At 44.2% G+C, this 11,473-nt stretch overlaps 1 protein-coding gene across 1 annotated transcript; it reads left to right on the top strand.

Annotated features, from left to right (window-relative positions):
- The first annotated feature begins 141 nt into the window (after positions 1 to 141).
- FGFR1OP2 (FGFR1 oncogene partner 2) lies at positions 142 to 11,271 on the top strand. Its single transcript, XM_058023151.1, has 6 exons — positions 142 to 246; positions 3,080 to 3,216; positions 4,321 to 4,438; positions 5,332 to 5,474; positions 8,457 to 8,570; positions 8,911 to 11,271. The coding sequence occupies exons 1-6, from the start codon at positions 243 to 245 to the stop codon at positions 9,046 to 9,048; spliced, it is 654 nt and encodes a 217-aa protein (XP_057879134.1). The 5' UTR covers positions 142 to 242; the 3' UTR covers positions 9,049 to 11,271.
- Positions 11,272 to 11,473: the final 202 nt, after the last annotated feature.

Raw genomic sequence — 11,473 nt, forward strand, 5'->3', positions numbered from 1 at the left:
CGGCACTATCCTCACACCTGCAGGACCCGGCATCTGGAGGAGGGCCGGGCGTTGTCTCGCGAGATTTGGAGCCGGCGGCCGCGGAGGGGCGTGTTCTCGCGAGAGCGGCGCGCGGCCGGTACCGCCCCCGCCGCACGGCGCCCCCTGGCGGGGCCGGGACGCGCCGGCCTCCCCTCGCGCCGCCATTTGACATCGGTCGGGGCCGGTGCGGGCGCACCCCCGGCGCGGCCGGAGCCCCGGGCATGAGTGAGTTCGGTGGAGGGGTTCGGGGACACGGCGGGGGGTTGCCGCTGCGGCCGCCGCCGGGCGATCGGGAGCGCGGGCAGCCTTTCGTTGGGACGCCCCACGGCCGGGGGCGTGAAGGAGCTGGACGCCCCTTGCCCCCCCCTCAGAGCCGCGGGCCGGGCCGGGCCGGGCCGGGACCCCTCAGTGTCTCGGCTCGCGCCGGTGTCACGACAGGCGCCGGTGTCGCCCCCTCAGCGTGGCGGTGGCGCCGCGTTTTGGGGGCGGGAGGCGACGCTCCCCGCGGTGACACCCCCGCGACGCCGCTGTCACAGCGGAGGGGACACCCCGGGACCTGTCACGGCGGGGGTGCGGCGGTGACACCCCCGGGATGCTCCTGTCGCGCCGCGACCTTTGCCCCAGCCTAAATTCCTTGGAATTCCTTGGAAATTGCATTCTGGCTCAGCGCTGCCAAACTGGTCTCCGTGGTAACACAACCCACAAGCTGTGGGAAAAGGTGGCTTCCTGTAAGGATAAAAAAAGAAAAAAAAAGAGGCAGAAAGTTAGGAGAAGGCGGTGGTCGCACGGAGATCTTTATTCTTTGGTGTTGTTTTTTGGTGTTTAATTTGGTGATGAAAGGCATTAGCAGGCATTAGCAAATAGCAGGAAGTGACCGTGTGCAGTAGGAGTGTTGCTGGGGTGACTTGGGGCTCTGCTACCTGTTGACACGGCTGCGGTAACGAGCATCTGTGCAGCTGGGCATCTCTGTAGGGCAGGGCTCAGGAATCATTAACTTCAGCTCCCCTCGTCATGCTCATAAAAAATAATACACGATAAGAATTTGCTTAAATCAGTTCTATTAATGATTACTTGGAGGTTTTTCCACCTCCTAAAATATCCAGGCTAACTCACAGATTTAGCTGTTTCAGGATCAGGCAAAGGTTTTGCTTTTCACAGGCAGCCAGAGAGCATTTTAAGATTCAAGGATTAGGACCAGTGTCTTGGATACTGAAATGTATCCTAGCCATGGTTTGGAGCCACTGTGAATCACCATGATACAAACAGTGATTCTGCTTTTTGAGGTACCAGTGCTGCCTGAAAACTGGAGCTGGGCCCCAGCCTGACAGGGGACAGTGACTGCAGAATTTTTGGGGCTGTATTCCACACATCTTTCCCAGCACATTCCCTGTGAAAGAAACATCAGTGCCTTTGCCACAAACAAACTTCCTTTCCTCTGACATGGTTGGGCTGGGGCAAAACCAAGAAAGTGCATCTATTAAACAGGTGCTGTTTAAAAATTTATGTGGATGCAGGCAAATTGTCAGAGGTGTTAAGTGCATTGTAGTCTGAATGCCAAATGCATTCCCAGCTCATGCAGAGGCCTCAGAGGCTTTGTTTATACTGGTCAGAGAATTCCTGGAGAGTGAGCTGAATTAAAGGCTGCTCTTCAGCAGCAGCATGGATCTCACTAAATCAATTCCTGCAGCAGTTCAGCCAGTTAGTGGGGAAGGTCATCTTTTGTCTGGGACGTTTCTGTAGGAGATCTGACTGGAGGGAGGAGCAAGAAAAGCAGATCTCTAAAAACAGTGCAGTGTGCTTCCTTTCCATGTCGTGTTTGAAAGAGCTCCAAGTGCTAAGTCAGGGTGAATAAATCAAGCACCTGCGATAGCCCAGCACTGCTGGGGGCCTGGCTGTCTCAGATACATCCTATGGGAAGTGAAATGCCAGTGTTATCTGATAAACAGCAAACCTGCACATACCAGAGTGCTGATGCTTTTGATAGCACATGAATCCCAGAGCACACAGGTAAAATGTCTTGTGTTTGAAATATCCTTCCTTCTGCTGCTTACCTGGGATAGGAGCAAAAGGTCAGCTGAGGCAAATTTGAGGATTTCTTTCAGTTTAGCTTAAGATCCTGGGCTATGATTTGTAAAGGTGCCTGAGAAAGTTAGAAAATCAACCTGAAGTGATTTTTTTTTTCATGTAGCTGAGGAAAGGTTCAATAATCTTTAATGCTTACAAAAATCTTTACTTTTGCAAATAGCCTGGCTAAGAAATGGATTTAATACATTCTTTCAGTACCTTAGAACATTTCCTAAACCAAATATTAAGCCTGATATCAACAAGGCCCATAAATCCTATAAGCCTCTATCACTGCTGTTTGATTGCTGAAGACTGTTCAAGGAGTTTAAATAGTCTACTGAAAAGGAAATCTAAGTCCAAGGTTCCTTAAAATAGACTGAAAATCTTGGTCTTGAAACTCAGCCTACCAAGCATGAATATGGAAAAATGCAGTGTAGAGGCCAGTAGTGTTTGCAATAGACACAAGCATGTTGCAAGTTTGCCATTTCTGGCAATCTGCAATTCCTGTGAACGAGTGCTGCAGGGGGAAGGACGATGTTTTAAGGGTGCAGTTGCTTCTTTTCATTAGCTGAGTTGCTGTCTCTCTCCGTGCTTTGAAAATGTCCCAGTTCCATTCCAGCAGCAATGCTTGTGTTCAGTTATGGACACGAACAAAACACGAGCCTTTTGTCTTCTGAGCTTTCCCTGAGCAATTTTCTCTTCTCCATCAGTTTGAGCTGTGCCTTCTCTGCTGATTTAAGTCATCAGAATCTGTAATCCTTCAGCATTCTCTTTTGTGCTGGATTTGTCCCTCAGTTACCCTGAAGTATATCTGTTAGGAGGGCAAATTACAAAAAAGTAGCGCTAAAAATGAATGAGTTGATGTAACATTCTTTCACTTTCCGTATCGCTCTGCCGGAAGCAGGGCTCTGCCCAGCTTTGCCGCGCCGCCCTGCCTCTGGCGGCTGTGCTGAGCCGAGGTGCAGGGTGCCAGCGCTGCCTTTGTCCCGTTCAGAAATGAGCTGCACCATCGAGAAGGCGCTGGCGGACGCGAAGGCGCTGGTGGAGCGGCTGAGGGAGCACGACAGCGCGGCCGAGGCGCTCATCGAGCAGACCACGGCGCTCAACAAGCGGGTGGAGGCCATGAAACAGGTCTGCTCTCCAGCCCTGCCTGTCCTGGCAGCGCTGCACTTCCAGCTCTGGGGCTTCTGTGCAGCACGGAGTGAGCGGGCGCTGGGGTCATCCTCTAGTGCAGACTGGGTGTTTTAGTAGGGGTGTGGCTGTCATCTAAAAATAGCTTGTTTATGTAGTTTGAGACTGTGAAAACATTTTCACAGTTACTCCAGTTTAAAAATGAGAACAAGCATTTATTTGAAGAATGCTGGTAGAAATGGGCTTGGTATCTTACAAACCACTCTGTGGTGTCTCTTGGTTTGCTCTCCAATGCAATACTACACAATTTTATTAATTTCAGCATGCCCATGTAATCATACAGAGACTCTGACATGTTTTCTTCTGTTCAGAATACTTTGTCTTTACACTGTCTCCTTTTGTTTCCAAAATAGCTTTTTGGGCTGCTTTGTGCTCACTTCTGTTCTGATGTTGAGCTGCTCAAGGCGTGTTGTTAGATTGAGTGTGAATTTCACAAGACAACTCTTGGGATAACGTGAACGTGTCTTGTGACTTTCCATATGGGAGTCCATCCTGTCACTTTAGTGAACCCAAGATATGTTAATGGGCCTATAAAATTATAACACCCTGCATGCAATTCAGCCCTGTAAAACTAGGCATGCAGAGGCTTCATGGCTTCAGATCAAGAGTATCACATGTCCCCATGTGTTGGGAGTCAGGATCCATTGACTCGGGCCCCAGTGACTTGTACCCACACAGCCTTGTGGTTTAAGGTTTTGGGAAGCCACAGTAAATGTCAGGAGGTTAATACCTCATGGTTTGTCTTTACCACATCTCTATGAGTTTTAAATTGCCTGATGGTGAACTTGGCCTGCATTAACTGAAGGTTAAATAGCATCCACAACACACATCTAAGGTGATGCTTTTGTGTCTCTAAAGGACAGGATGTCTGCAACACCTTCTGATGTGTGTGTGTTTGATATTATTATTTAAAAGCAAGCATTGTCTTCCTGGTTATAGGCTGTGAGTGACAGTAGAACTGGTGCTTTGTGACTTGCTGAGTAATACCTGCCTTTGGTTAATCAAATATGCTGTACCTTGTTGGTTTGTTTTTGTGATAACCAGTACCAGGAAGAAATCCAAGAGCTTAATGAAGTAGCAAGACATCGCCCTCGGTCTACTCTGGTGATGGGTATCCAGCAGGAAAACAGACAGATTAGGGAATTGCAACAGGAAAACAAAGGTAAATTATGAATATTCTACCCTTTTCAAGCTGCAGCCTGAATCACTGGAAACAGAGTTTTACCACTGATCTCTTTTCAAAACAGAGCTGTAGAAGAAATATTTTCTTCTAATTTCAATTTGTCAGTTTAACTGATCAAAATTTAATTCAAGAGTCCTAAAGTCTCAACCTCTGGGACTTCAAAGAGAGATTTGGGAAAAATTACTTTTTTTTGGTCCTTACCTAGTGTCCAGCACAAGTGAGGAGATAAATAGAACTTCATTCTGCAGTATAGGGATCTTTTTGGAGAGGTGTTTAACGACTGCTGAAAATAATAGGAACAGTCAGGACAAGTCACAGTGTAAGTAGAGAAGTATAATTCCTTCTGGAATTCTGTACACTAGGAATGCACTGTTCCTCCAAGAAAGTCTTAGATTCTAATAATTCCACTCAGCAAAGGATTCAGTGATCTCAATTCAGATGAGTCTTGCCTTGTTTCGGGCATTATTTTTCCTTTGACTCAGTAGATTTTGAACAGAAGCATTTTTCAACTCTGGTTTTACCTTTACCAAGCTGCAGATTAAGACAGGTCTGTGAACTCCTTCCTGCCTTTTGTACAGTGTGGCTTGTCGTGGCTGGGGTGAAGCTGCTCAGCCACACTCCAGCTGGCTTTTGTCAGCCACAGGGACTGAACACGAAGTCGCACCAACAAAAGACTCTTTGTTACTGACCAGGATTTTGCCCAGGCTGATCAGCATCAAAGGCATTTGCAGACCCTGTGTAGATTTCATGGTGCAGGGAGCGGGGACACTCAGCTTTGGGCTCATTTCAGTTTTCTCAGGCTGAAATCCTTGTGCATTTTGATTTGGTTCTCTGTGTTAAACTCTTACCTGCATTTTGAATTCTGTTGGCAGAGCTGCGCACGTCTCTCGAAGAGCACCAGTCAGCTCTGGAACTCATCATGAGCAAGTACAGAGAACAGATGTTTCGGTTGCTTATGGCGAGCAAAAAGGATGACCCAAGTATAATAATGAAGTTAAAAGAGCAACATTCCAAGGTAATGACTTCATTGAGGGCTTTTGCTTTGTTTTTTAGTTAACCTTAGTTTGTAGTGAATCAATTCAAGGCTCACTTCATGTCAGTTTTTATACTATTGTACTACTAATGAGCCCTAATTTTTATAATCCACCCTGTGCAACACAATCAGGAAACTATCAGTTGAGTGAGTCAACCTTCTCATTTATTAGAACTTTAAACAGGTAGCATTTCATTACTGCATTTGCTTAATTTTCTTTTGTTTCACTTCAGTCTTTAAGGCAACTGCCCTGTTACACTGCCAGAGGTTAGTAATAGTCAGACTTTTAGACTAGCTTTAATTTATGCCTGTGACACCAACAAATCATTAATAAACCTCTGCTTAGAGAGAGTAGGAGGAGCAAGCTTTTTAAATTCAATATTTAATTTTTTCTCCCTAAATATTGTTAATAAATTTTAAAAATTATAAGTCCTTTTGACTATTGATTAACTGGATGAAGCAGGAAACACAAGTATATGTTCAGTTACTTAATAGTCAAAAAGACTTTTAAATTTTGGGGGAATTCATTAATCTGGGTCACTAACAGATCTAAACAGGAGCTTTTTAGCAAAATATTACATTTCATTGAAAATGTAACAATCATAGAGCAATGCAGCTGTGTGGACAAACATGTTCTAAGTGTTTAATAATCTTTCTCCTCAGCTAATTTAAGTTTGCAAAGCAAACTTAGGGTCTGCTTACTGGGAAAACAGAATTTAAGGATTTGATTCTTTCTTGCCTGCTTACAGCATCCTATGTGTGTAATTATTGACATTGGTATGAAAAAATATTATTGGATTAGAACTTTATCATAAAATCTTGAAAAATGACAGATAAAAATAATTTTCAACAGAAATTACCTCATATGGTGTAGCACCTGCTCCAGCTGCACCTGCTCCAGCTTCAAGAGAGCCAACACAAGAGGGGTAAAATGAAATCCATCCTGAAATGGACTGTGATAGTTCATTTAGGAACACTTCAATGGAAAGGCAGGAAAAAAAAAACAAAAAAAGAAAAAACAACATCTCACAATGTAATTGGAACAGGAGATTTAGGCTTCAACATTTTCATTAAACCTCTTCCTTCATGAATGCCTGATGAAAAAGATTTATCACCCTTATCCTGACACGTAGGATTTCTGGAATTTCATTATTCATTCTCTAGCTCAAGCTTCATATTCAGAAGATTGAACAATGTTGAAACACTCTTTAAATACCTCTCTCTTGTTAAGCAAAAAATGCATTATACCCAAGGAGTTAAGCTCCCTGTTCCCAGTAATGCTATTTTCCTGAGTGCCAGCTGTTATTTTAGTGCCTGTTTACAGATTATTCCAAGAGCATTGATTGCTGCAGATGAAGAAGCACCTCCTTTAAATAGAACAACAGTGTCTGTTGGTGTTGTATGCAGGAGAAAAGTGTGTCTTGGTAGCAGTGACCCTGATCGAAGTGTGCTGTTTGAATTTGCTCAGCTGAAACAAGGCCCTGAAATGGCTGTGGCCCCTTTTTGGTTTTATCTCTTTAAAGAGAAAATACCCTATGTGTATGAAAGAGAGAGAAACACAGAGGCTTTCACTGTCACTGCACTCTTCTTTTTGTTTTCCACATGTTTGTTTTCCAGAGCAGAGCCTTCCAGTTTGGTGTTGGGGTCTGACCTAACACCAGTGGCCTTGGAACAGCCCCGAAGTTGTATTGATCAGTTGTATTGAGCTGTGAAAGCAGGAAGCAGGGAGAGCAGCAGAATATCTGAAACCCACAGCTCCTACCAGTCCTTCTCCAGGGTGCATCCTTGCCTGACCACAGCTTCCTGTCAAGCTAAATTTGGGAGTTCTTAAAAAAATACACTTCATGTCATCACCTGTACTAGAAACTGAGAAGAAAATAAAGATTTACAGCAAGTTCTTCCCTGCCCCCTCACATTGAGAGTGGGCATTTAACAACTGCTAAATTATAGCTTGGGCAACTGGAATGGCAGAGGGGAAAGGGCTGATGTTTATTTCAGTAAAGGGTATTTGTTTTGGTCAGATGATTCATTATGATTCCAGCTGAGGCAGTTCTTTGTGGTAGTTTAAAGGCAAGCTGATCATCTGCCAGCTGTATAGATCTCCCATCAAATTCATCATTTAAATGTGGGATTTAGCTTTAGTCTCTACAGTCCTTCATTTCAGCCCTCCTGACCTGCTTTTCTTGATACTAGCCAGTAAATATTGTGGATTTTGTCCAAAGGCCAGGTCAGGCACAACTAGACTGGCATCACAGCAGAGTTGGAATAAAAGACAAGTTGAAAAAGGAAAGCTGTTGGAAATACCTTTAAACTGTTTGGCTTAACTGAGCAGTGAATGCCAGAGGGGCACAGGCTTCTCACGTAGCATTGCAGGGAAAGGAAGCAGTGACCCTTATCCTGAACCTCTGAAGTCCATAGCCCAGATAAGCTGCAATTGGAGGTGGAGTCAAGCAACTGTATCTAAAATAGAGAGTAGAGGACAGGTTTGAGTTTGGTAGTATATGACATAGTAAGGATGACCACTGCACCTGCTCTTTTTTAGAGAAAAAGGCCTGTCCATGGACTGGTACTGGAGAGCCAGTTTCAAACACCTGGAAAGAACGTGGCTTTCCCTGCTGTTCTCACAGGAGTGGAGCTGTTTTGCATACCCAAAATTACACACATCAGTTCCTGCTGCACAGGAGGGCCTGGTCAGGGCAAGCACAGCACCATCTTGCAGCTGTTTTGGGGCCAGGGTTCACAGCTAGTTAAGCTTCTATCAGATTCCACTGTGAGGCAAACCAGGTTTATTTAAATAAACAGGACCACTGTGGCTGCCCACACTGTAAAGTTAGAGAGAATTGGTTTTCCAAAATTGAGGTCTGTGATAAAAAATGTCACAGCAGCTAAACGACATTTAATGCTTTGCTTTTTTAATAATGCAGAAAATGTATCACTAAGATATTACTGAATATTGTATCTCAGGAGCTGCAAGTGCACGTGGACCAAATTACAGAGATGGCAGCAGTGATGAGAAAAGCCATCGAGGTGGATGAAAGGCACGGCTGCAAAGAGCAGGAGCGCATCAGCCAGCTCGAGGTGAGGAGAAAGCTGCAGAGGCACAGATATTAAAGGGAGTAAAGATCCTTCCAGGTGTTTGATGGAGTTACTGTCCCAGCCACTCACTGCTGTTGTGTTACCCTTGCCTTGCTGGAGCAGGGGAAGCACCACTGCAGCTTAATCTCCAGGAGGGGGTGCTTAAAGCCCATCCAAGAGGGCAGGAGGGTCAGAAACCTCATGTGCTCCCTTGGAGAAGATGACACAGCACTGATTTCAAGTCAGTGTTTCGCTCCTTATGCATTAGTTTGGAGTAGAGGGGAGGCTTTACCTGATTTCTTTCTGGAGTCCTACTAATGTATTTTTCACTCTCTGGTTTTAGCAAGAAAACAAAGGCTTGAGAGAAATTCTTCAAATCACTAGAGAATCGTTTCTGAACCTCAAGAAAGACGATGCATCAGAGAGCACGTCCCTGTCAGGATTAGTGACAAGCAGCGATCTGAGCCTGAGGAAAAGCTAAGGACTCTGGGAATCAGCAAGCTTCAGTTGCACACTTAAACCAATGGAGCATCAGGGGACACTGGTCAAGCACTTGTTACTGAATAGGGCACCAGCAAGAGGGTACATCCAACTCCAGCTCAGTGGCTTTTACACTGTGTGACATAAATTCAGCTGGTGTTCTACAATACCCTCAGTGACAGATTGATTGCCATAGATCTAACCTCAGTAGGAAATGGATTAATGCACTTGCTGAATTGCAAATTCTTTTTATATGAACTTGTTTTACAGATAAAAGGTGAGATTTCAAGTAATTTATATAAGTTATTGCTCATACAAAGTTCAGTGCAACTCTTAGATAATAAAGGTAAGATTTCAAGTCTAATCTCTGCCTTAGAAAGTAGTAACTTATGAATTTACTCTGTGCATGATCCACATAGCATTTTTTCCTTTTGTTTTGGTTTTAATAACTTCTCATTTTGCAACAAACCTCTTTGATGGGAGGGGCACACAAGCAGCATAAAATTTAAGGATTTCTGTCATTTAGCCTTGAGGTATCGCTTTAAAATACAAGGCCAGTTTTTAAACATAAGGAATGCTGTCAATCAATAGCTTGGAGTTTTTAAATCAAACAAGATTCTTTCAAATACATGCACTGAATTGTATTGTGAGAACATGGAAAGAGCTGTTCCCGCTTTGTTGTTCTCAGGAACACAGGAGCAATACAATTCTGCCTCAGCTTTTACCTTTCAGAGGGGAAATCCAGCTCAGTTCTCTGTCAGTAAGAAACCACACGAGTCCTGTGTCTTTCTTCTCCAGTAGCCTGCCCAAACTTCCTGGGTGAGGAATGGTAACTGGAAAGCACAAAAGCAGTGGCAGCAGAAATGGGGGTGGAGGAAGGAGGAAGCAGCTTCATGGCAGAGCTGGCAGCCTGCAATTAGTAGTCCTAATTTTCCTTTCTCCTGTACTAACTAGTCATCAAGAAGGTTTTAAAGTGAGTTAAGCAGAGTGAAAGCTGTCAGCTACAGAAAACTGTGGAGCTACAGCTGCCACCCACAGTTTCACATTCTGGCTGTTTAATAACCCACCAAGCAGCGTGAGCTGAGCTACCCTGAAATCAACCACCACTTAGTGAAGTTTGATTTTCAGTCACAGCAACACAGAAGGAACTAAACATCCAACACTTCCAAGCATGCCAGCTTCAATGCAGCTTCCTGTGCCCCAGCACAGCTTCCCTGAGCTCGAGTTAAATGTTTCACAGGCCTAAGGGGGAGCTTCCAGTGGCACTGAACTGACTTAGGAGCAGCTCAGTACCTTTGTTCTGTTCTCTCTGTTGCTGCTCCTTCCCGTGGTGCTTTTAAGAGGAAATAAGTGAGAAAGGAGCATTAGCAGGCAGTAAATACTGCTTTTCAGTGAATTAATACACATGCTGACAGGACAGGTAAATCAGGCCTCCACATTCTCACAGGCTGCTTTAGAAATGGAAAAGCTGCTGCTTCTCTGCAGAGCACCTTGGCTTCTTGCTATGCTTAGGAACACATTGAGGACATTCACATGCATGGAAAAAAGTTATGGCCATTTCCAGACTTGTGAAACAGCCATGGGGAAATTCTGGGGGAATATTTTAGCTCAAGCACAAAATATTCTTGTCTGCTTTTATATTATCTGTAAAGCTTTGCTGGTGCTTCTCTAATCTAGATTTCGCATTTCTGCCATGGCTTCAAGCTGCTGACTTACCAGAAGCAACATCTTTTTTCACTGGAGTGTTCTGTTGTTGCAAACTTACAAGGAATTTTGGGTTCAGTTGTTGAAGTTCTTGTTTCTAGAAGCATCTTTTCAACCATGCACTGGTGTCAAGAGGCATTTCTATCCATTTGAGGCTGAATTCAGCTTTGTGGCTGACTTGTAGTTTGGTTTCCAAATACAGAAGAGGGTTGTTGGTCTGTGGCAGTACTTTGAGGTTGCTCTATTAGGAAATAATGCTTGAGTAGTGTTTATTTTTGTAAATTAAAAAGAAAAAGTGACTTAATTTATCTACTCTTAGTCTTCACATTTGATACGTCTCCCCTTTCAGTCCCCTGCCCTGATCACTGTAGGATTTTAAAGAGCCTTCACAGTGTGTGGAGTGACTATTTTTCATTGCATACCTGTTATTTTTGTAATGCAGATGGCTTGAAAAGGATTTATGGCTAGAATTGTGTACTGTACAGTAAACTTATTTTATCAATAAAGTTGACTGAAAACATGGATGTCTCCAGAACTAAAGTAAGGTCCTGGCTCAGAGATGAGCCTTGTTGGCAACAAAAGATAAGAAAGTAACCAAAACTGTTCTGGGTGGCAGCTGTTCAGCTGAGGGAGACTGAAACTAAACTTGTCTGGTTTGTACAGCTAAAAGCTTGGAACAGCTTTGACTTTCTAACAAGCACATGGGATTAGAAGATTGTTCA

This window comes from Melospiza georgiana, chromosome 4, assembly GCF_028018845.1.
Source record: "Melospiza georgiana isolate bMelGeo1 chromosome 4, bMelGeo1.pri, whole genome shotgun sequence".
NCBI lineage: Eukaryota > Metazoa > Chordata > Aves > Passeriformes > Passerellidae > Melospiza > Melospiza georgiana.

Excerpts from the sequence above, each read along its gene's own strand:
- FGFR1OP2 (XM_058023151.1), top strand. Across the intron at positions 3,217-4,320 it reads GGGTGGAGGCCATGAAACAG|TACCAGGAAGAAATCCAAGA; the intron begins GTCTGCTCTCCA and ends TGTGATAACCAG. Across the intron at positions 8,571-8,910 it reads AGCGCATCAGCCAGCTCGAG|CAAGAAAACAAAGGCTTGAG; the intron begins GTGAGGAGAAAG and ends CTCTGGTTTTAG.